Source organism: Halichoerus grypus, chromosome 2 (genome assembly GCF_964656455.1).
Source record: "Halichoerus grypus chromosome 2, mHalGry1.hap1.1, whole genome shotgun sequence".
NCBI lineage: Eukaryota > Metazoa > Chordata > Mammalia > Carnivora > Phocidae > Halichoerus > Halichoerus grypus.
Genome location: NC_135713.1, coordinates 50,073,750 through 50,097,436, shown reverse-complemented (window position 1 = coordinate 50,097,436; position 23,687 = coordinate 50,073,750). Strand labels below are relative to the sequence as shown.

Here is a 23,687-nt window from a genome sequence, read left to right as displayed (position 1 = left end):
CTCTCAGCAATCTGAGGAGGGGGCAGAGACTTAGTGAAGCCAGGGAAGACTTACCTTCTGGGAGGAGGGAAATGAGGGCTGGGACGCAGGGGCACTATTATGTATGTGCATACTCACAAAATCTACACCACAGCACGTGCACATATAAACACACCCAGAGTGAGCAGGCGCCACACAGAAATCATGCACATGCACACTGATATGTGGTTGTGCACACTCATACACACATTTCAATGCATACACCCAGCAAATGAAGTGCACTTCAGTTCCACATTGAGCTGCAATCTTGGACGTGTGAGTGTATGTGGGCATACGGGAGCCCTGATGAACGTTTGGACACCTGCACTTATGAATGCACACACACACACACAACTAAACACGCACACACGATTCATAATCCCTCTCAAGTACAGGCAAATTCCGTACTTGGGGAATTTACGCTGTTATAGCTGTCATGCCCATTACCCTCTGATCCACAGCGAGATGAATGCTCACGTGCAAGCAATACAGATGTCTCTTCAGACACACGCACGAATACCCACACTCTTGCAACCACCTGGGTAGCAATCACTCTCGTGCATGTAAACCTTCCAATGCACTGACAAGTTCTACACACAGAGACCTGCATGGACACACTCAAGTTGTCACCAGCGCTGAAGTTTTTTCCAAACCTATGCCGAAGGGAGAGCTCGGAGCCGCGGGCTGGCCCACGTGACCGGGAACGGAGCGCTCCCGCCCATGACGGGATGGGAAAAGTATGCCTGGGGCGGGCGCCGGCAGAGCGGCGGCGGCGGGAGGCGGGACGCCGAGCTCGGCGAGAGCTTCGTGGTTCCGGAAGCCCCTGGACGTGGCCGAGGCTGCGAGGGTGAGTGTCCGTGCGCTACCCGCGCCGCACCTCCGCCGCCCTCCTGCAGGGGCGGAGAGCTCAGATGGGACGGGAGGGCTCCGCGGTGTTGGGGCGGGGACAGGGGTCTGTGCGGGCGGGAGGTCGAGTGCTGCAAACTTCCCCTCTTTGCAGGCCGGGCAACCCCGGGATTCCTGGCTCCCGACCTCTGCCTTATGAATTATAACATGAATTAACCTGTATTGAGCGCTCACTGTATGCCAGGCTCTGTGCTAAGTGGCTTAACTGTTGATAGCAACACCTCTACAATTTATTGAGCGCCTATTTTGTGCCAGGCTCTGGCAGCCTCTGGTGTGCTGTTTCATTTCCATGATGACAGGTTATCCCCATCTGCCAAAGAGGAACCAGGCTCAGACGTTAATGACTTGCTTCGGGTTGCACAGCTAGTAACTGGTGGTAAAGGGACTTGAGCCCTGGTAAGTCTGAGTCCAATACCCGAGCTAACAATCATAGTTGGTATTTATGGAGTGCATGATCTCATTTACTCTTCACAGCACTTCTTTAATTAAGTATATTATTAGACGGGCAGCCTGAGCTCAAAAGGTACTAAGCGGCAAGTGGCAAGTTGAGATTTGCATCCAGTTCTTTACAACTGTCTTCCCCCAAACTACTTGTCTCTAAGCCTTGTCTTAATTACTTTGTTCATATTTCTCCAACCCCCCTGCCATGGTCCTATTCCAGGACTGTATCTCTCTGCTGAAAGATCGCAGTGGCCCCCAGTGGTCTCCCAGGCCTTGTTTGCACAACCTCTGCACCATCCTCCTCTGCTCTTTGATCACAAAACTCTCCTACCTGGAACCCTTCAAAATCTCCCCCCTCAGACCCGCCATCTCCCAGGGACCCCGTGTTCCTACCCCCACTGAACCAGCAGCAATAACAACAACATCTTCTATATGTCAACCCAAGGCTGATGCTCAGGTAGCATTGTTCAGTCTGTCCTCTCCTCTCCTCCCTTTCTGCCCCCTCCCCCACCTACACAGTTCTCTTCTGATTTATTCTGTTATCTGGTAATTGTATCCATTAAGCCCGCTTTCCACTGCCAACACCTCAGACCCCCTGCACTTCTTAGAACATCACTACTACCCTTTATTCTAACACATCAAGTGCACCATGGTGTTGGCTTCTTCCCAAATGTCTGACTTCTCCCCATCCTAGCAGGGACACCAACTTTGCCTGTCTTCTAATACTTAAATATTAGGGTCACCTTTTGTTTTAAATGCTACAAAACTAACAGTGCTCATCATAAGAAATTCGGACAGTACAAAAAGGGAGAAAGTAAAAAGTAAAAGCTGACATACCCGTTCCTAATTCTGAGAGGAAACCCATTTATCAAGAAGTTGTGTCCTTTCAGAAATTATATATGTGTGTGTATCCTTTTTTTTTAACTCAAAAAGAATCATACTTTATATTCCATACTGCAACATGCCTTTTTCACTTTGTGTATGTTGGCCATCTTTCCGTTTGCATGTCTGGACTGACTTTGTTCTCATAACGGTGTCATAGTATGTCACTGTACGAGTAAATGGAGATTTCTTTCACAAGTCTGGGGTCATCTCCGAAGCTATTCTGCCTCCACCAAATATTCAGCAAGTTCCCCCAGGACGTGACTGCTTTCTCTGCAAATCCCCCTCTTCTTCCCTATCTCACTATTCTTCCTCATCAGCTGCTTGGACACAGGGGACTGACTCTTCTTTCCTACTGTGCCAGTCTCTACTGCTTTCTGCTCCCGAATGTTCGGCATAGGCTAACAGAGTCCGTGTACACACTCACAGCTTCCCTCACCCTCCCTTCCAGTCAGAGGCTTGCCAACCGGGCTTTGCCTCCATGAGATGAACTCCTGCATAAAGCAGATTTCAGTTCAAATTCTATTCTAGGTTTACTTTTGAAAGGAATTCTATGCCAAATCTTTTTTCAAGGAAATAAGCCTCCTTGGATTTGTGCCCTGGCTTACCTCTGTAACACACGCGCACACAGAGAGCTGCCCTGTGAGTTAAGGCTTTCTGTTCGTGGGTCCTGCCCGAGCACATGGCAGAGGTACATGAGCCCCGTGCCCTGAGTCAGCAGGCCCGGGTCCCCTCCCAGCTTGGACCTGGAAAAAATGACTTCACTTTTCTGAGCCCTGTTTTCTCTTCTGCCAAGTGAGGATGATAGTATCAGCCTTACAGAACTGTGAGGAGAGCCGAACGGGGGAAATGAACATCAAAGCTTTGAAGTAAGAGCACACAACATGTGTGGAGAACACCCTTTTCCCCCGGGTCAGGGGTTGCCAACTCAGATGCTGATAGGGGCTGTGCATGACACAAAGGTGAGCAGAAGGCATGCCATCCGGGAGTGGTAAGCGCTGTGCACATTGGGGAATGCAGGTGCTGCGTCGTGGTCTGCTAGGGTGGCCATAACAAAGTACCACAGACTGGTGACTTAAACCACAGAAAGTTATTCTCTCCGAGTTCCAGAGGCTAGAAGTCTACCATTACAGTGACGACGGGGTTAGTTCCTTCTGAGGCCTCTCTCCTTGGCTTGCAGATGGTCACCTTCTTGCTGGGACCTCACATGGTCACCCCTCTGTGTGTTGTGTCCTAACCTCTTTATGAGGATGCCAGTCATCATGGAAGAGGGCCCATCCATACGACTTTATTTCCTTTTACCTCTTCAAAGGCCCAACCTCCAAATATCACCCCATTCTGAGGTTCTGGGATTAGGACTTCAACATATGAATTTTGGGGAACACATTTCAGCCCATAACACTCCATCTCAAGGGGCAGCCAGTTGGTGCCCTGCCAAATGTTGCCAGATCCTCCAGATTCTCAAGAAAACCTGAAAATCTTGATTTTTTTATTTTTTGCTTTTTCCAGCAACCTTTTATTAACCTGTTTAAAAGAGCTGAAGCTCTTAGGTTTATGGTCATGACTTTTGAACTTCTTTGGTGAGCCCAACTGCTTCTCCTAATGCCTGAGGACCTGCTCCTGGTCCCCTTCCATCTCTTCTCTGGCCCCAGGACCCTTCTGCCTTGGGCACCTTGACCTCTCGCCCTCCTCCTCTGTCGAAGAGTCATCGATGCTGTCCCCATGCTCAGTCCCTCCCAGGTCCTCTCTGGTGAACAACTCGGGTGGGTACATGTCTGCCATGCTGTTGTCACTGTCACTCGCCCCTGCGCCGTCTTCGCTAGAAGCGGGTTGCCAGGAGGCTTCTCTTGGGCGAGGGGCCAGCGCTCTGCCTCTCGTCTTCCCCCCTCCTCCTGGTGTGCCGGAGGCAGGCAGGCACGCACTCCATACACGGCTTCTGGCGCTCTTCGTTTGTACTCACGCGGAGCTCTCTGGCACCGTGGGCGCTGGGTATGCTTCAGCACCTGCTCCGGGGACTTGTTCGTGTGCCCCCGGGGTGAGTTTGTGGACCAGCTGTCACAGGTTCTCGGTGCTGGGAACGATGTGCAGCTCCAACTCCGAACTCCCGTGCCCTCGAAGGCAGGAGAGGCATGGACCAACCGCCGGGATTTCTAGCCACGGGTGGAGACCTGGAGCTCAGGCAGAAGGCAGGGCAAGCTGGGGGCTGGCGAGAGCGCGTTGCACCTTGCGGGAGCTGGGCTCCAGCCACAGAGTCGGCTGCTTGTGCCTGGAAATCTTGATTTTAACATAAAATCTCCCATGTTTTACATTGGCAACAATCTCAAATTAAAACAACAACAACAACAACAAAAGCATGGTGCAGTCTGTAGTTTGCATCAGCTCAGGCCATTGATAAGCCAGTCGGGTCTAGATTATCATTCCCTAATCAGTCCCTCAGTGGCAGGCCATCCTCCCTGGCTTTTTTATCCCTTTCAACCAGAGGTCCCTGCACATTGCAATGTTAATAAAGAGCTGGTTATTGAATGAGTAAATTTGAATTTTACAACTTTTTTTTTTTAAGATTTTATTTATTTATTTGCGAGAGAGAGAATGAGAGACAGAGAGCGTGAGAGGGAAGAGGGCAGAGGGAGAAGCAGACTCCCCGCTGAGCAGGGAGCCCGATGCGGGACTCGATCCCGGGACTCCAGGATCATGACCTGAGCCGAAGGCAGTCGCTTAACCGACTGAGCCACCCAGGCGCCCGAATTTTACAACTTCTTTGACAGTAGGTCACACATGTAGAAATCCTGCACCTTCGCATTTGTGCCTTGCTGTCAACCCATAGCAGCTGTTATAACTGCCTGCGAGCTGTTTACCCCAAAGCTCACAAGTGTTCAGCTCACCTTTCTCATATGTTACAAATGAGGCAACAGCAGACCCAGGTCTGCTCATTTAACCTTCTCCTGTTATAGCCTATCTCACATTGTTTTCACATGTTATCATCATATCAGAATAACACTACCATTACCTAGTGCTTACTGGTGCCTGGTTACTGCATTATCTCATTTAATATTCACAATTATTGTATAAGGGAGGGATGAGCAATTTAATTACTCGGGGAGTAAAGACCTCAAATAATTCAAATTGGTGTAATTCAAAATTCGCCGGCTGAAGGATGGCAGGTATTTCGCTCACCTACTAGAATAGTGTTGTCATGTGGTTCTCGCGTACGCACAGTTGACCATTTACAAGTCACGCTGCCTTGCGAGGTTCTTGACAAACTTTTAATTTGGGGGTTTTGAGTTATTTCAGATTTCACACATAAAGAGAAAGAATAAATATTTTTCTTTCATGCTATTTCAAATTCAAATGGTTTAAACGAGACCATAGAGTATGGTTTTTTCCATTTTACAGATAAGGAAACTGAGGCCCAAAGGGGTTCAGTAGCAGAGGTCGAACATGTATGACTCCTAAGCACCAGACCGACTCTGTGCTTCTCAAAGGCCAGCCCCGGGTCAGATCCTTAGAGTTACCCTGAAAGCCTGTCAGGGCCTGACTGGAACAGCCTCCATGGAGACCAGCAGCCCAGAGAAGTCCAGGCAAACTTAGCCTTTGCTCCCTAGCTCTTCAGAGTTCAGAATTTGTTCCCCCCCTCAGTTCCTGGGTCTTCAAGGGTGGTCCCTTCTGTACCATTCCGAGGGATCATCTCGCCCCACAATGTCCTTCCCTTGCCTTCTGCCTGGTCCTGGGTGCTCTTTGGAAAGAGGGCCTGTTTCAAAGAGAAAGGAGGTTCAAGGCTTGCTTTCTCTCCTGGGCACCCAGGCTGGACCCTCAGTATAACCAGGCTGTGTGCCCTGTGAGGGTGGCAGCCACATCTTTTCATCTCCAGAACCCCAGTGTCTGGCCTCAGAGGCAATAAGTGGCACCATTTATGGGCATGCACATGCCAAGCCATGGTACCAAGCACATGATATCCCATTTGGCCTCCCGTCACTGGCTGAGCTAAGCGCTGTCCCGGTGATTCACCCGTCTGTGTATTATGGAGCGTGAACACACCAGGTGGCTCAGCGGTGTGGGGCCAAGGCAGGCACCCATCCTTCCCTCAGGATGCCATGCAGGAGCAGGGGCAAAGGCCCAGCCTCCTCGCTTTCAGTGGCAACTGACGGAAACACAAAGAACTAGCTTAAATGAAAAATGGAGAAAGAGAAGGCAGGGGCCTCCCCCTGAAATGCCCCAGGACTCAGCGATCAGGACTGCAGTTGGTGACAATGACAATTTTAAACAAGGTCTTGATTTCTGTATCGTGCTTTACTTTCAACATCCATTATCCTGTTTGATCTTTGGAAGGGTAAGAAATAATACAGTAATAATAGCTCATACTTTTGTACCCCTCACCACATGCCACGCCTCGTCTAGGGACATTATGTCCTCATAACAACCTTCTAAGGCAGATAGTAGTAGTATTGTCCCCATTTGGGAGAGGACAAGGCTGAGGGAGATAGAATAAGTAATTTGTAAAAGGTCCCACAGCGAGTTCAACTGGTTCAACTCAAGCGGCTCTGTTTAGAGCTAATCCCAGCCACCACATGGCTGTGGCTTGCGACGTGACCGGTCTGAACGCAGATGCGCTGCAAAGGGAAAGTACACGCTGGGTTTCCAACACTTAGTGCTGATTAATGAATGCGAAATGCCTCATTAATCATTTTTACATTAATTACACATTGAAGTGATCTTTGAGATAGATAAGGCTACATAACATATTAAAATTAATTTCACTGCTTTCATTTTACCTTTTTACCATGGCAATGAGACCCCTTTCGAATGGTGGCCGCACATCCTACTGCTATCGGATGCGCTGCTCAAACACACTCCCCAGCACCCTGGGCTGCCGCTCGGAGGCTGGCCCTCAGGCCAAGCTGGATACAGGGCTCCGAATACCCTCAGGCTCCTTCCCTCCCCTCACATCTGGCACACAGGCTGCATTCTTCTGGCTCCCTGCAGTCCTTGGTCTCCGTGGCGGAAAACAGCTGTGGGCAGCCCCGAGGCTGGATGGCTCTGTGCCCTCACTGCCTGGGCAGCTGGGGTCCCACACGAAGCAGCCGGGGGCCCGGGGGTGGGCCCCATGTCCAGCACAGCACATTGCATGCCGGGTTTGTTGGTCGGCCGGGGTTTGGGTGTACATAGCAGAAGGTCTAGCGACTTCCAGTGGGTCTTCAGGAGTGTTTGCTGGCACCAACCCTGCGAGATCCTGGCTCCTGGGATCTCGCTGGGTCACGCTTTGTCCTTGGACCTCTTTCTACACCCAGCCAGAAGCAGGGAGTGTGGCAGGAGAAAACAGCAGATCGGATCGTTTCTGGGGCCTCTTGGCAAGTGGGCCCCATGCCTTTTAATCTTCTGTATTAGACTCGGGTTGCTGGAGTGTTCCCAAATCCCAGGAAAGGGGACTTTTCTGTGAGCGCTGTGTGAGGAGCTGTCGCCAGCCCCTCTTCTCCAGGCGGTCTGTCAGCTTTTCAGAGAAGCTGGAGAGGGCTGTTTCCAATTTGCCTCCTGGAATTCAGGGAGGGCATGGGGTGTTTTTCATTATAGAATTCTCACTACCATCAAAGGGAATTTTCAGGGAGCTTCATCTGCAAGCGAGCCCCACCCCATTCCAGCCACCAGCCCTTCCCCTTTACTCCACAGTCTGGTAGAATCGCTGGCTGGGTCCGATTCAGGTATCCCCAGCACCTCGCTCCCAGAACCGCCTCCCCAGACACTCTGGGGGCTCCTAGTGGGAGGTCAGGACTGCTTGCTGTTAGTTCAGGGGCCGGTGGTGGCAATTACAATTTTCAACAAGGCCCGAACTTTTGTATCATGTTTGCTCTCAACATTAGTTATCTTGTTTGATTCTCAGAGCAGCCCTGGAAGGCAGACAGAGGGAGCGTTACCACCTCCATTTCACAGGTGAGGAAATGGAAGCTGGGATAAGAGGAGATGACTTTCCCACCGTCACATAACCAGTGAGTTACGTGACCCACATCTTCCAATCCAAGACCAGTCATCTCGCTGCCTCTCCCTCATTGGGCGAGTGTGGCTTTGTCATCCACACAAAGCAAATGAAAGTTGTGATCCTGTTTTGCCCTTTTATTAAAAGGAGTGTCTCGTTCAAGGCTGAGGAACAGCTCTGAACTGAGCACTCCTATATGTGGGGCGGTACTGTGCTGGGCTCTGGCGACATGATCAAAAGCAAGACAGGCAGGGACTTGCTTTCCTGGACTTCCACGCCAGAGGGAGGACACAGTTGGTGGGTCAAGAAACCAATACCTATATAATCACAACTTGGTCCAAGTGCTTGGAAAGGAAAAGCAAAGTAGCAGGGGTGGGTGGGATACTTTCGGTCCCATGACCAGACATTTCTGTCTGAGGAGACAGTAGCAGATCTGAGCCCTGAAGGATGAGGCAGGCAATGGTCTTCGGGCTTCACAGGGAGGGGGTGAGGGCTAGGGGGCATTTCAGAGCTCTCTCCAACTGGTGAGCAGTCAGTCACACACTGGGCTCGAAGCTTTGGGTACGTTATCTCATTGTTCCTACAGAAACTCCGTGAGGTGGCTAAACTATTATTTCCATTAGATGGGGAAACTAAGTGAGTGGGTTTCCCATGGCTCTTAATCACAGAGTTAAACACCAGCCCTACCTGCCAGTGGTCATAACCCAATAACCAGCAAGTTAGATTTATTTAAGCATAATGTAGATCTTCTAGTCTCCAAGGCAGGATGGCTCAGAAGTGAGCAGCCAGCCTGGACAAGTGTCCCTGGAGTTTCTATCAGCAGACCACACTCAGGGGTAGTCAGCAAGACACCGATGTCCCCACTTCTGGTCCTTCTCTCATTACAGTCTGGGCCGAGGGTCCTTGGGAATGAACCGGGAGCCCGTGTCTTGAGGGCCAAGGGCAGAAAGGAGGAGGCAGACTCTTCCCCTGACAGTGGACTTCAGGCTGGGATACTTTAGCTCCCAGTTCTTCCTAGGACATGTGTATTTATGAATCATTAGCTACTTAACTGAGAGATGAGAAGTCCAGGGACTGGACAAATTAAAACCAGACTGAAGAACTTCATCCAAGTTTAGTACCTCATGACTTCATTTTGGGGGTTTAATCAACTAACATTTTTTTCCCCTACAGCAGGAAGACTGTCATAGCCTTCTTATTCAACTCCCACCAGAAAGAATTTAGGAAATAAGATAGTTTTTTTTTAAGATGTATTTATTTATTTGAGAGAGAGAGCGTGCACGGTGCATGCCAGCACAAGCAGGCGGAGGGGCAGAGGGAGAGAGAGAGTGTTCAAGCAGACTCCCTGCTGGTCACGGAGCCTGGCACAGGGCTCAGTCTCATGACCCCGAGATCCTGACCTGAGCCGAACTCAAGAGCTGGATGCCCAACCTACTGAGCCACCCAGGCTCCCCAGGAACTAGGTGAGGAAGGATCAATAATTGTTTTTTATTCCCTCTGAGCAGTTGAACAGATATTTATGGAGTACCTCCTATGTGTAAAATATTCTGTAAGCTCCATCCCTGGAGTGAGGGTGGGAGCCCCTGTGCTCTAGGAGGTCAAAAGAAAGGAGGGGTTAGAATTAGACCTGGTTTGAGTTAGAATAACCTCGAAAGGGAGAAAACTTTCTTTTCTTTTTTTTGGAGAAACCTTATTTGGATCCAAGGATTCCTTTTGGATTTAGGCCGTTGCCTTGTTTTCTCCTCACTGTGGATTTTCTTGAGGGCAGAGTGTGTGTCTCACACATTAATGAGGCAAATGTTTCTTGAACACCCACTGTGTGCAAAGAAGTTGGAAGCTGTGAGGATATAACAGACCAGCTGCAGTCCCTGCTCCCATGGGGCTTCCATTTTAATGGGAATGCCCAGTAAGCAGGGGAGCAAGCAAATCCAGTGAGTGCAGGTGCACTGCTGTAAGGGCTAGAAAGACACAGTCAAGGAGCTGGGGTCCAAAGGGAGAGCTGTCTGAGAGGGCATGTCAGGGAAGGCCTTGAAGGAAGTGACATTTAAGCTGAAACACAATGGATAAAGAGCCAGCTAGCCAAGAGGGTGGGGCTCCTAGACTGGCAGAGTGGAGCTTGGCTTGAAGGAGGTGGGTGGCTGGGGGGTGGGGAAGCAGGGAGAGGCAGGGGGAGCTGGTGTGGGGCAGTGGTGGCAGCAGGGGCCGGGTCATTTAGGGCCTTGTGGGCCACGTGAGGGTTTCCGATGTTTGCTGTTACCGCCAGCAACAACTGGACTAAGACCCTCCAGGAAGTGATGGGGCTGAGTTATGTTTCTGAACGGTCCCTCTGGCTTCGCATGGGGAGTACGTGTGGGGGAAGCAGGAGACCAGGGAGGAGGCTCCTGCTGGGTCTAAGCAAGGAATGAGCTGCTGGTGCCGGGCATGTGCTTTGTACACCCTGGTCTTTTGGTTCAGCTCATGGGAACATCCCATTAACACTCCAAAGGGGCTTGTGGAAGTCAGGGCCCAGGACGTCCCCCCATCCCCACCCCATCACCTTGGCTAAGCCAAGTGTGGGCCTCTCAAAGGATAGGAGGTTTTCCTTAAGCATCGATTTACTCAAGTATCCTGAGGGAGAAAAAGTATCACATCTACATTTTCACAGTCATGTATTATACACACACACACACACACACACGTGTGTATATGTGTGTGCTTGCAGGTGTGTGTGTGTGTAAATTGATATTAAAGAAATTTCTCTATTGTGTGTGGCTTTGGCAAATGCTTCAAGGTCTCTTCTGTGATTCAGAATATTTAGGAGAAAAATCTAAGAAATGCTGACATAAGGGAAAGCGTTTGGGCCTCAGGGTCAGCCAAACCCAAGTTCAAATATAACTTCTGCCATGAACTGTTGTGTAAATATGAGCAAATTAGCTTCTCTGAGCTTCAGTCTCCTCTAGTATAAAACAGGACAAAAATGGCAGGAGGAGGGGGGCGCCTGGGTGGCTCAGATGGTTAAGCGTCTGCTTTCGGCTCAGGTCATGATCCCAGGGTCCTGGGATTGAGTCCCTCATCGGGCTCCCTGCTCAGCAGGGAGCCTGCTTCTCCCTCTGCCTCTGCCTCTCTCTCTCTCTCTCTCTCTCCCTGTCTCTCATGAATAAATAAATAAAATCTTTAAAAAAAAAAAAATGGCAGGAGGAGGGAGCAAGGTGTAGTAGATTAAGTGCGGTCTTCAGACCCCCTCAGACACTGGTTTGAATGCGGTCCCCGTTGCACCAGTTGCGGGACTTTAGGTAAATCATTTCACTTTTCAGAGCCTCTGTTTCTTCCTCTGAAAAATAGGATAATAAGTTTACCACCTTCATAGAGTTTATTATAAACTTCAAATAAAATAATTCATGGAAAGAGCCTCACACAGTGCCTGGAACATTGTAGGCATCTAATAAAGTCAGTTTGCCTCTGCCTCAGTTTCCCTGCCTGTAACTAAGAGGGCTGGTCCCTTGGGGCCCTCCCCAAGTATGTCATTCTAAATTTATTTAAAAGACCCTGGAAGAGGTAACCTGTCTGGATGCCTTGTGGCCCTGGCTCCCCTCCAAGCCCCCAACATCCAGTTTGTCTCAGCACCAAAGTGTGGAGAGTCGGCTTGGGGCCAGGCTTCGGAGGGCAGGAGGGCGGGGGCACTGGCTGGGAGCAGGAATTTTTGCAGCCTTGTTTTTCTTGGAGGTGCCCTGGAGGCAAGGAGTGTCTGTCTCCCTCCAGAATCTAGTCTCCCCGCCTTTATTTCCAAAACAGTTCCTGGCTCGGACTGCGGGAACCGCCAGACTCCAGCTCTGAGAAATCCCTTCCTCCGTGCATGTTCCAGAGCCCTGCTCCTCCACCCAGCCACTGGGGCCTGCCCTGGGCCAGCGGTCACTGAGCGGCATCCCCTGTTGTCCCCAGGAGGCTGGTGCCGGCAGAGGTAGGGCTTGTGTGGCTGAGAGTGATCGTCAGAAGAGAAAGGGGGCTCGTAAACTGAAACAGAGGCTTCTTCGCCTTCCTTCCTCTCTCATCTAGCTGTCTCTCCTTCCTGCCTTTCTTCATCTAGCTGTTTGCAGGACCTCCTCTGCCTAGAAGACTCGCTCCCACCGGCTTCCTTCCTCCCTCTCCCTGGTCCAAAATATTTGCAGATTGCAACTTTTCAAACCATTTCAAACCTGCTTTGAGAATTTGGTTTCTCTTGTGGGCGCCCAGATGTATCACAGCTCACAAGGAACAGCGACAGTTTTTCAAGACCCTTGTCAAGCAGACGAGGGAAGGAGATGGAGATGCCTGGTGCCTGGGAGGGTCTAGGGCACAATTCTCCAAAAGTACATCATGCACATGACACTTCCCCACGTTCTCCAGGCCCGCCAACACCTCTCCTGTCACTCAGGCCAGCCACGGGCAGCTCAGGTGACGTCAGAGGCACACATTTTTACCTCCTCTGCCCCTCTATAATGTAGCCAGGGAGGGAGGCATCCACTCCCAGGGAATCCCATCTTCAATCTTCATTCAAAGGTGAGACTTCCTCCTGTCCCCCAGCCAAGATGCGAAGCTGGCAGGGCCATCTGTCCCCTTTCTCAGCTCACCTGTTTCCAGGTTGAAGGAAGGAGAGGTAAGGGGACAGGCAGCAGGAGGGCTCTTCCATGTTTCTGGGTGGGGACGGACACTGTACTGCTCTGCCTCTCTGGGCCTGGCAGACATCGAAGCTACCTCTTTCGTGGGGGACTTCTGCCGGCGCCTTGGGGTTGCCATATTGGACTCAGACTGTAACAGCCTGGAGGTGGGCCCGCACAACCTCTTTTTGCTGCAAGTCCAGACCTCGCCCTCAGCTTCTGGCTTTCTGGTGTCTGCCCTGCATGGTTATCGCTGCTGGGGCCCCTCAATAAGTATGCATTATTGCCTGTAGCAAAAGGGCAGACCCCTCTGGCCCAGGCTGACCCCTGCTGGGGCATGTCTGGTACCTTCCATCTCCCAGGCGCCCCCTTGCAACGTTTTTTAAAAAATTACTCCCCATACTACTTTCCAGGAAGCTATCAAAGGATATGTGCCACCAAACTGAAGCCTTACAAAATCTTTTTTAATTAAACAAAGAGAAAGACATGGGATTCACACAACAGGAGATGTAACACGAGAGAGGCAAAGACAACCCGCACAGTGATCATAAAGGAGAATCTAGGATGGCAACGGCTTTGCATGTGTGAGGATCGGAACAGGGGGCTGGGGGGCTCCAGGACGTTTACCTTCAGCAAAATAAATGGATCAAAATAAATGGAAAATAAATGGATCAAATGGTAATGTAGAAAATAATAACATGGGGGGTGCCTGGGTGGCTCAGTCGTTAAGCGTCTGCCTTCGGCTCAGGTCATGATCCCAGGGTCCTGGGATCAAGTCCCGCATCGGGCTCCCTGCTCTGCGGGGAGCCTGCTTCTCCCTCTCCCTCTGCCTACTTGTGTTCTCTCTCTATCTCTCTGTCAAATAAATAAATAAAATCTTTAAAAAAAAAAAGAAAATAATAACATGGGGAACTAAGCAAATGAAAAAATAAAATTATTATGTCCAGTAAGAAAAGAGTGTATGAGAAAGGAAATGCAATTATGGTATAGGGCTTAGCTTGGCAGTAGACAATACTGATAATGATTCAGAAAGCAAATTTTCATTTCAGCAAAAATTATATTTTAACTACATGAGGGAGAGGAAATAGGAGCTAGGGTGATGGAAGGGAGCTGATTCCTCATCTGTCATAAATGAAATTCAAAAGATAATGTCTAAAATAAAGGGCGCAGGGGGCTCCTGGCTGACTCAGTCAGTAGAGCATGCGACTCTTGATCTCAGGGTTGTGAGTTCGAGCCCCACTTTGGGCATGGAGCCTAACACTTAATTTAAAAAGTTTTTTTGAGGGGTGCCTGGGTGGTTCATTCGGTTAAGTGTCTGCCTTCAGCTCAGGTCATGATCCCAAGATCCTGGGATCGAGCCCCGAGTTGGGCTCCCTGCTCAGCAGAGAGTCTGCTTCTCCCTCTCCTCCTACCCTTTCCCCCATTCGTGCTTGCTCTTTCTCTCACTCAAATAAATAAATAAAATCTTAAAAAAAATTTTTTTTGATAAATAAAAAAGAATCAGTGTAAGCATATTATCTGTTCATGGAAGTAAATGCCAGAAGAGATAGCTAAAAGGGTTTGGGGTGGGGTGTGAGGTTAAGGATAGGTGGGGCTGGAGATCACAGTTTTTCATTATAAGACTTAGAGTATTGTTTGACTTCACAAAGAATGTTAAGTGTATTATTTCAATTAATTTTTTTAATTAAAAAAAAGTATGCATTATTGCCTGCAGCAAAAGGGCACAAACTCTGGATCTGCCCAGTCTGGTTCAAACCCAAGTCCTGTCACCTGCTACTTGCACGAGGTGGGCTTGTTGTGCACGTGTCTGAGCCTCCCCTCCCTCGCCAGTATCCGTCTGCCTGGGATGCTGTGAGTTAAGTAATGTGTGGAACGCTCTGAGCCCGTGCCTGCCCCCAGGAAGCACCTGGCAGGGAGGCTGCTGTCGTAGCCCCCACCCCTCCCCGTGCTGCTCAGGTGTGGGGCACCTGGACTTAGAACTGAAGCCTCAGTTCTCACCTGGCGCTACCCCGAGTCCCCCCTGCAGAAGCAGCATAGCCACGAATCATCACCTACAATGACTTCCTACTGGTACTGCGTATTTGAATGAAATCATAGCTCGTTTCTCTCCATCCACGGCTCCTCCCAATCGGTGCGACTGGGCCATTAGGTCCTACCTCCGTTTCAGCTACTCTGAAGGACAACAGTGTGATGATGAGTGCCTCGCCCCCAAGACCTCTCCAGAGTATATTCTGGGTCCATGACTCAGTTCATCCAAATATGTCCTCCAGATAGGATGACCCTGTCCAGCTACTTGCATGTGATGTAGGAGAGGGCAAGAGAGAAGTATAATTGAATTTCTCCCAGCTGCCTCCTCCTCCTTCTCTGCCTTTCGGACTGACCACCAGTCAGCTCAGTGGCTGGACTCACCTGCTCACAGCTCTTTTGCCTCCCACAGGTGACCGCCATGATCCCTTGGGTCCTCCTGGCCTGTGCCCTCCCTTGTGCGGCAGACCCGCTGCTTGGTGCCTTCGCCCGCAAAGACTTCCAAAAGGGCTCCCCTCAACTTGTCTGCAGCCTACCTGGCCCCCAGGGCCCCCCCGGCCCCCCGGGAGCCCCAGGGCCCTCCGGAATGGTGGGAAGAATGGGCTTTCCTGGAAAAGACGGCCACGATGGCCAGGACGGGGACCGGGGAGACAGCGGGGAGGAAGGTAAGAGGCCCAGTGCCTGCCCCTCCTGCTCCTACCTGGGGCTGACATCCTCTGGCACAGAGAGAGTTTAGTTATACAAACGAAAAGTAATCCCATTTCATTATATACCAAATTAATGTCTCTTTAAAAAGCAGAGCGGTGCTTCCTGAAGGATCAGTAGGTATCAGATCTTGTGTCCCTTCCCCAGCTGCACCACTGATTTGCTGAGTTGCTTTAGGCAAGTCTCCTGATATATTATTCAGAACCCCTTTGGTGGCAAGTGACAGAAACTCAATTTATAGCCCTGAATGGAATTTATTGGCTCATACAACTGGGGAGTTCAAGAGCCGAGCTTCAGCAATGGCTGGGTCCAGGAGCTCAAATGCTGTTGTCAAGGCTCTGCTTCTCGTGTGTGTTGGTTTTGTTCTCACAAAGGCTGAAAGTTTTGATATGGCTGCCAACGGGCTCAGGCCTACCTCCTCATGGCTTGATCCCCAGAGCCAGTCTCAGGATGACTAATCTTCCCAAATCACATATGTTTCCTGGACCAATCTCTTTGACCATGGAGATGAGGTACCACCATCTGCCAGGACTGGGTCATGGGCCCACCCCTGGGTGGATGAGTGGGTGGTGAGGGCAGTTGGTCGCTGGGACTGACAGCCTCGCTGGGACCACATGAAGTCATGAAGGGCGGTTCCCCGAAGGAGGAGATGCCAGGCAGCCAGCAAACAGATGGAACAGTGTCTACAGGCCCTTTCCGCCTTGATATTCTTTATGTCTCAGAACCCTTGATGTCAGCAACATCCCCACGCATACGTTTTAAGCAGTTGGGGAGTCGTTATAACTTTTAACATTGACAAAGCACTTACGAGTATGCTGCTCAACTGGCCGTCCATACCATCCTGTGAAGGAGGTATTCTTACTATCCCCACGTCACAGACGAAGAAACTGAGAGTCAAGGGGGATTCGTCACAGCTGCAAGAACCTGAACTCTGGACACAGACCTAGGGACCTGCTTTGGCAAATGAGTTAACCTCTCTCCGTTCCTCAGTTGCTTCATCTCTACAATAGAGATGATAACAGCACTTAACCTCACCGGGGTGTGACAAAGATGACCTATGACCTGGGAAGCATCAGTCTCAAAGTAGACGCACAATAAATGGTAGTCACCTCTTAACTGATGTACCAAGCTCATGTAACAGGTTGGGAGCTGACTCCAAATCCAGACCTTCTCCTACCACACCAAATTAAGCCCTCCAAAAGCACCTCCTTCCCCAGACAACTATATCAGTAATGATGACGGCTTTGACTCGAGGAGGTCTCAGAGTGCGTCAGGCACTGGATGTCCCAGTATCCCATTCCCTGAACCCAGTGGTAGCTTCAGTCTGGGCTGGGCTCCAAGCAGAGAGAGCTGCCCCTGACATTCACCTTACAGGTCCCAGAAGTGAGTGGGTATCTCTGCTATTGCCTTTTTCTCCTGGATCAAGAGGTATGAGGATGTAGGCTGGGGGCTGCTTTTGGCCATCTCTCCTGCGATGCACTGAGTCTCTGCTGAGAATTAAGACAACACACCAAGCAAGGCAGTGTGAAGAGATGCAGAGTCCTGACCGGTAAAGCTGGGCCACCCTGGGACCAGTAGCAACCACCCCACCACCCTCCCCCGACATACACATACAGATCCATCCCCAGAAAGGTCTTGAAAAGTAAAATCAGCTTTTCCTGAAGTTCCTCAAAAAGATATCAAGAAAGAGGCCCACCACATCACACATCGTAGAACTTCCCAAGAAGCTTCCTTATCTGTCTCCCCCAAAAAATTCCAAAGCAAAATGACTCAGTTTTTATTCCTCCTCACAGTCCTTTCTCCCACTATGAAGGCAATAAGTTTTGCTTATTGTCATTTTTTTCATGGAACAGCTTCGTGATCTTAGTTTAATTTTTCCCCATTTAAAAAATTTTTAATTACGAGTAATACACAAATACATTCTCACTGCGATATATTCAAATCATACAAATAAAGCAAGAGACCTTCTTAATTCCCACCCTCCTCATCTTCTCCTCACTTCCCAGAGGTAACTACTATTAATTGCTTAGATACGTCTCCTTCCTGGCCTTCTTCTACATAACTTACCTATGTGTGTAGTAACACCAGGCGTTGCCAGCCACTTAAGCAATCTGCTCCTGAAAATTAGATGTTCAGTGAGAAAATGCTATTTGGGAATCTCTTTCCCAATTACTTAAAATAGGAAGGATTTAAATGCATTACATGTTAACTCAAAACTAAAACACAGTAAAATGCCTACATATATCCGTAAAAGAAGCAAAGTGCCTTGTTAGAATGTAAAACGCCTACAACATTCCTTTGTGATCGCCCAGTTCATTTGGTGCCTAGCACACAGTCGCCTTGTGTACAATCAGGCTAGGATGCCTTTCAGCACCAGCAACCTTCAGAAGCAGGCCCTTGACTGACATTCGGCAAACTTTTCAAACATCTACAGCCAATTCTGCCAATCTACCAATTGTACCCATTATACCATTGTGTTTGGATGTGACTCAAATCCTTACCCACATTTGTTTTGTTTAAAATGTTATATTGAATTTAGGGGACATAAACAGACATGTTTCCTATATAATCACTGGCCAAAGTGTTGCATTGAGAGAAATGCACACTGTATGAAATACGGGTATTAAGAACCAAGGGGCATTCTACAGGAAAACGTGACTTGGCAAATGTTCGGCAGGATATGCCAACTACATTCGCAGAGTGTTTACTATGGGCCATTCTCCTCTGCTCTTAACTGGCTATAGAACTAGTTAGTGTTGTGGTTTCCCTTCAACAAAAAAGGGTCTGCCACCTGCTTTTTCCTCTTAACAGTATACTTGAGAGAAGTTTTCATATAGTACACATAAATCTGCCTCATATTTTTAACTCCTGCATAGAATTGCACAGTATGGGTAGACCATAATTTTCGAGGCATTTGTCTTTGGATGGGCATTTAGTTGTTCCTAGTTTTGCTATCGTGAGCAGTGCTGCACTAAAACTCTTGCACATATGGACAGGGACCTCGTGCTCAACGCAGGGCTTGTACTAAGCTCAACGCGTTGAAGTCAAGAGGCTTCTTCCAGTTCTTTTGTCGACCAATTCCCAGAACAGCCCGTCAAAGGATTGGTCTGGCCGACAGACCAGACTTTTCCCCGGAAGGCAGGAAAAGGGAAGGGGGCGAACTGTTGTAAGTTATTCTTTTGCCCTGATCCACAGTGGTTCTGGAAGGTAAGTATCACCATTCCCATTTTCCAGATAAGATGGGGAGAAGTGCCCCAGGTTACACCATCAGGATTTGCACGCATTTCTATGTGACTCCAAAACCTTCTTGCTCTTTCCATTACCCAAAGCCTCCTGCTCCAAGGATGGAAAGCCAAGGCCCACAGCCTCTGCCTAGTTCTGTGAAGGCCCTTCCATAACACCAGCTGCTCTGTCTTCCAGGTCCACCTGGCCGGACAGGTAACCGGGGAAAGCCAGGACCAAAGGGCAAAGCCGGGGCCATTGGGCGGGCCGGCCCCCGCGGCCCCAAGGGGGTCAGTGGTACCCCGGGGAAGCACGGCACACCAGGAAAGAAGGGGCCCAAGGGCAGGAAAGGGGAGCCGGGCCTCCCAGGCCCCTGCAGCTGCGGCAGTGGCCACGCCAAGTCGGCCTTCTCAGTGGCCGTGACCAAGAGCTACCCGAGGGAGCGGCTCCCCATCAAGTTTGACAAGATCCTGATGAACGAGGGCAGCCACTACAACGCGTCCAGTGGCAAGTTCGTCTGCGGCGTGCCGGGGATCTACTACTTCACCTACGACATCACGCTGGCCAACAAGCACCTGGCCATCGGCCTGGTGCACAACGGCCAGTACCGCATCCGGACCTTCGATGCCAACACGGGCAACCACGATGTGGCCTCAGGCTCCACCATCCTGGCTCTGAAGCAGGGTGATGAGGTCTGGCTGCAGATCTTCTACTCAGAGCAGAACGGGCTTTTCTATGACCCTTACTGGACCGACAGCCTCTTCACGGGCTTCCTCATCTACGCTGACCAGGACAACCCCAATGAGGTGTAGACAGCAGGTTCTGGCGCTCCAGGGAGGGAACAGGCTCTTGGACTTCCAGAACAAGACCCCTCGACTCTCCGCCGGGTGGGCGTGGGAACTTCCAGCCTCGGACATTCCTCCTCTGCCCATTTTTCCCTCCATCATTAAATCCAAGCTTTTTTATTCATCCCTAACATCTATCCATTCACTCTTTTTTTTTTTTTTTTTTAGTATCTGCTGTGTGACAGGCACCGTGCTGGAAGGTGCCTCAGCGAACAAGACAGACAGAGGCTCTGTCCTTGTGGGGCTTCCATTCCAGTAGAAGATGCAATTTACAAATAAACAATCAAAGAATATAATTATGGTGCCAGGATGGAGATGCACATGCCATGGTCAAGAGTAATAGGAATTATTTATTGCTATGATAGTAAGGAAACAAGAGGGTGAATTTTTTTTTTTTTTAGATTTCATCTTTTTTAAGTCTATTTACAAAAGGTTACAAATCTTAAGTGGACAGCTCGATGAGTTTTTACACAGGTACACAGCTTGTCACTTCCATGTAGCTCACAAACACAGTATTTCCCCCTCCCTGACTCCCCGAGGCTCTCTTAAGTGCCCTCCCAGTGAGTACCAAGAAGTTGGTTTTCAGCTGAGTCCTGATGCAGAAGACAGAGCAAGACAAAGGTCTGGGAGAAGGGGTCTCCTGAAAGAAGGAGCTGCGGGTGCAAAGACCTCTCTTTAGGAAAGAGCTCGACATACCTGAGGGACTGGCTGAAGGCCAGAGGGATGAGTGAAGTGAGAAGGGAGACTGGAGGCATAAGGTGTGAGGCTGGGTGTTACACAGAATCTCACAGGCCATGACAAAAGAGTTCGCTCGCTGGAGAAAGCTTATTGAAATGCAGCAGTGAGCATGATATTAATATGGGGATGACCTTGAATCCACTCAAAGCAGGAGTAAGTTAACCTCACACTTAAGCACTTTATTATTCATTACAAATCACCTGCAGGCCCACTTCTCCAACAGGAGATAGACCAGGATACCCAAGCGTGCCTGAGAACCACTGCTCTAAGATGGTGGGAAGGAGTAGCATATAAATGAATCTTGCCCCCAACCGCAGGTGTTTCCAGAGTATAGGGATCTGAGGGACATGGGAAGCCAGCACAAAGTGGCTAATGCTGAGAGGGCCTCACAGATCAATTGCTGAAAAGAACTTTCTGACTGCTCTGACTGACCATTAGCTGGAAAGGTAGGTCCAGCAAGGCTGCCTATGGTGGTCCTAGAAATGGGTAGCCCCCTCCATAAATAAAATGGGGTTTACTTAAAATACCTCCATTCTCTCTGGGCCACAAAAAGTATGAGATTGGAATGGATTTAAGAAACCCAGGAAGGGATGTGGGGCCCAAGTGGATTAGTGTGTGGGTTGTGGTCCTGCCCATCACCCCTGTAGGAAGGGGCCAACTTCTGAGATTGAGGATATCTTTGTGAAGAGTTCTTTTTTCTTTTCCTTTATTAAAACACATACACACACACACACACACACACTTTTTAGGAGCATCTTTAGTCACTTCCTCTTCCTTCCCCTAGGGATTTACTCATTTGAAGGCAGTTGACTTAGCCCTTGGTAGTCTGAGTAATAAATCCTGCCTGAGCAAGATGGGCAGGAGCCCAAAGCTCTGTGGTTGCCCCTTCTGGGCCTGACCTAAACCCATGTGCGCTTGGCATCCTGCCAGGGAATCCTCAGGGAGGATCGTGGAGACGATGGGGGGGAATATTTAGCCCTCTTTGTGGGGGATGGGGTGGACAGAGGCAGAGACCTCGCAGAGACCACCAGAGCTGGGGTGTTGTCTTCCTTAGATGTGGTCCAGGGCTGCTGGAGACTGAGATACGAGCACTAGGTTTGTGAGAGGTGGGGCAGGAACCCGTGACACTGTTGAGAGAGACTCTGGTAGCCCGCTGATGGTGAGGATGGAGGCTGCCTCCTTAGGGGGGTCACCAGGAGTCCTCAGGCTGAGGATGCAGGCTGGAGGCCCAGCAAGGAAGGTGTCCCCGGGAGGCGGCACCAGCCCCTCTTCCTGGCTCTGGGTGCTTGCGATGGGCCTCAGTGAACAGGGCCTGTCTTTAGGCCTTCGCGTTTACAGGCATCGATGAAGACCCAGAATCCGGTGCATCTTTCTGCAGTGAAATTGCCCTTGAACCCAGGGTCTTTTCTCATAAGGGACATGCTTTGAAAGGCAGCCGTTGTCAAAGATAAAGAAAGCCGACACTCGTTAAAGTGGTAAAGACAGATTTTAATCAGTAACATACTCTTAGAATAGGGAAAAGCATCCAAGGTGAACTGAACCCAACTTCGATTTGTACAGAGGTGACTGGGTATTTTAGAGGGGGGTGGAGGGACTAGGGATGAGGGGCTCTATGGAGTCGGGGAAGTAAAGAACTACAAAACAGAGAAGGGCTTGGTCCACGTGAAACCCACCTACATCTGCTAAATGGTCTTAATCCAAGTTGGACTCCTACCCTCCCACAGAGACTGGGAGACGCTATCTTCAGATGTTGACTGGAACAAACAATACATTTTTTTGGCTGCCTTGAGTTTTTTTAATCAGCTACTTTAAGGGGGCACTTATGGTCACCCTGGGGACATGCCCCTGAGCTATTAAAAACCATGGTAATGTTTGTTCAAGTCTTTATTGGTCAATGTGGACAGGCCTAGTCAAGAGGAGGGCTGGAAGTAGTGTGGCTAGAATTTGGGCCACGAGAGAGTCTTTGTCACCATTCCCTTCTGGAGAAAGCCTGGACAGTCTGCAGCTCTGATTATTATGGTGCAAAGAGCACCAGACCCATGCTGCCCAAACAGGCCAGCCCTGGTCCTGGCTGGGTCTCATGGCTCACCTGACAAGTGAGGGAGGTTGCATGTTATGTATCTGCGGGGTGTTCCAGGGCTGACTTCTGGATTAGGACTATGGCTGGGGGCAGGTGGCAAATGAGGCACTCACCTTGGGCACACAATTTAAGGGGATGCCAAAACCCTCAGTAATAAATATAAAAATTTTAATGTATCAAAACACAAAAAACTCTACGATGAACAAAATATCAGAATTTTAAGTAAAGACGGGATCTGACAATGCTGTGATTAGGGTGAGGTGAGGGAGGCCCCAGATCCTGGCAGCATCAGACCCCAGGGCCCCTCTCTTTTCTTCACTTCCTGCCTGTCATCTTCACTCATTCCACTAGGGGGAGAACGTCTACTACACAAACCTCGAAGCCTCAGGGTTAGAGGCTGGAAGAGCCGCTCTAGTTTCCAGGCTGTTATCTAGATTCAGAGCCAAAGGAGGGGGAGATCGAGAGAGAGAGAGAGAGAGAGAGAGAGAGAGAGAGAGAGAGAGATTCTGGCCCACGGTGTTATGCGGCCATGACCTTGCACACTGGGGAAAAGAAAAAATAAAAACACAAGAGCCACATGCCTTCCTAACACTTTCAGTGAGAGGATTTCACATACTTTCAAAATTGCAGAGACGGCTGGTTTAGTGCAGGAAATACAGCAGTTGCCTGGGAAACAAGAAATCCAGGTTCCAGTCCTAGCTCTGCTTTGACTCCTTGGGTGCCTTTGGCCAAGTCATTTCCCATCTCGTGGCCTCAGTTTTCCCATCTATAACATGAAAGTTTGGATCAGATGGCCCCAGAATCCATTTTGGCACTAAACATCTGTTTCTGTCTCCAAAGCAGAGCTTGGAGAAGAGCCTGAAGTTCCTGAATCATAAATTAAAGCAGCCGGGTGAATCAGGCCAGCACGTTCTCAAAGGTTGGTCTTCCACATTTGGCCTTCTGCTTCCATTGAAAACTTTCACCCAACTGCTGGCACTAGGTGTCCTGAGCTGGAAGACAAGTCACTTTATCTAACACTGGCCTTATGCTGGGTTTTACACGCATTGTCTCTTTTCAGCTTCTCGACACCCCTGTGAGCAGCTATGAGGATCATCAGCCTCACTTTACAGATGGAGAAATTTGAGCCCTTAGAAAGTTTAGGTCAGTGCCAAGGTCACCTAGCTGGTGAGTGCAGGGCTAGCTAGGCCTGGAAGAGCATCTGAATCCAGAGGGTGAGCAGGCCGGCGTGTGAGCCCCAGACCCTC

At 49.7% G+C, this 23,687-nt stretch overlaps 1 protein-coding gene across 2 annotated transcripts; it reads left to right on the top strand.

Moving 5' to 3' along the window:
• Positions 1–781: 781 nt before the first annotated feature.
• C1QTNF2 (C1q and TNF related 2) lies at positions 782–19,753 on the top strand. 2 transcript variants are annotated; one of them, XM_036103622.2, is made up of 4 exons: positions 817–865; positions 11,984–12,149; positions 15,263–15,515; positions 18,976–19,753. In XM_036103622.2, the coding sequence occupies exons 3-4, from the start codon at positions 15,272–15,274 to the stop codon at positions 19,587–19,589; spliced, it is 858 nt and encodes a 285-aa protein (XP_035959515.1). In that variant the 5' UTR covers positions 817–865; positions 11,984–12,149; positions 15,263–15,271; the 3' UTR covers positions 19,590–19,753. The 2 variants fall into 2 exon arrangements, with proteins under 2 accessions (XP_035959513.1, XP_035959515.1); XM_036103620.2 differs by lacking the exon at positions 11,984–12,149 and having other exon boundaries at positions 782–865.
• Positions 19,754–23,687: the final 3,934 nt, after the last annotated feature.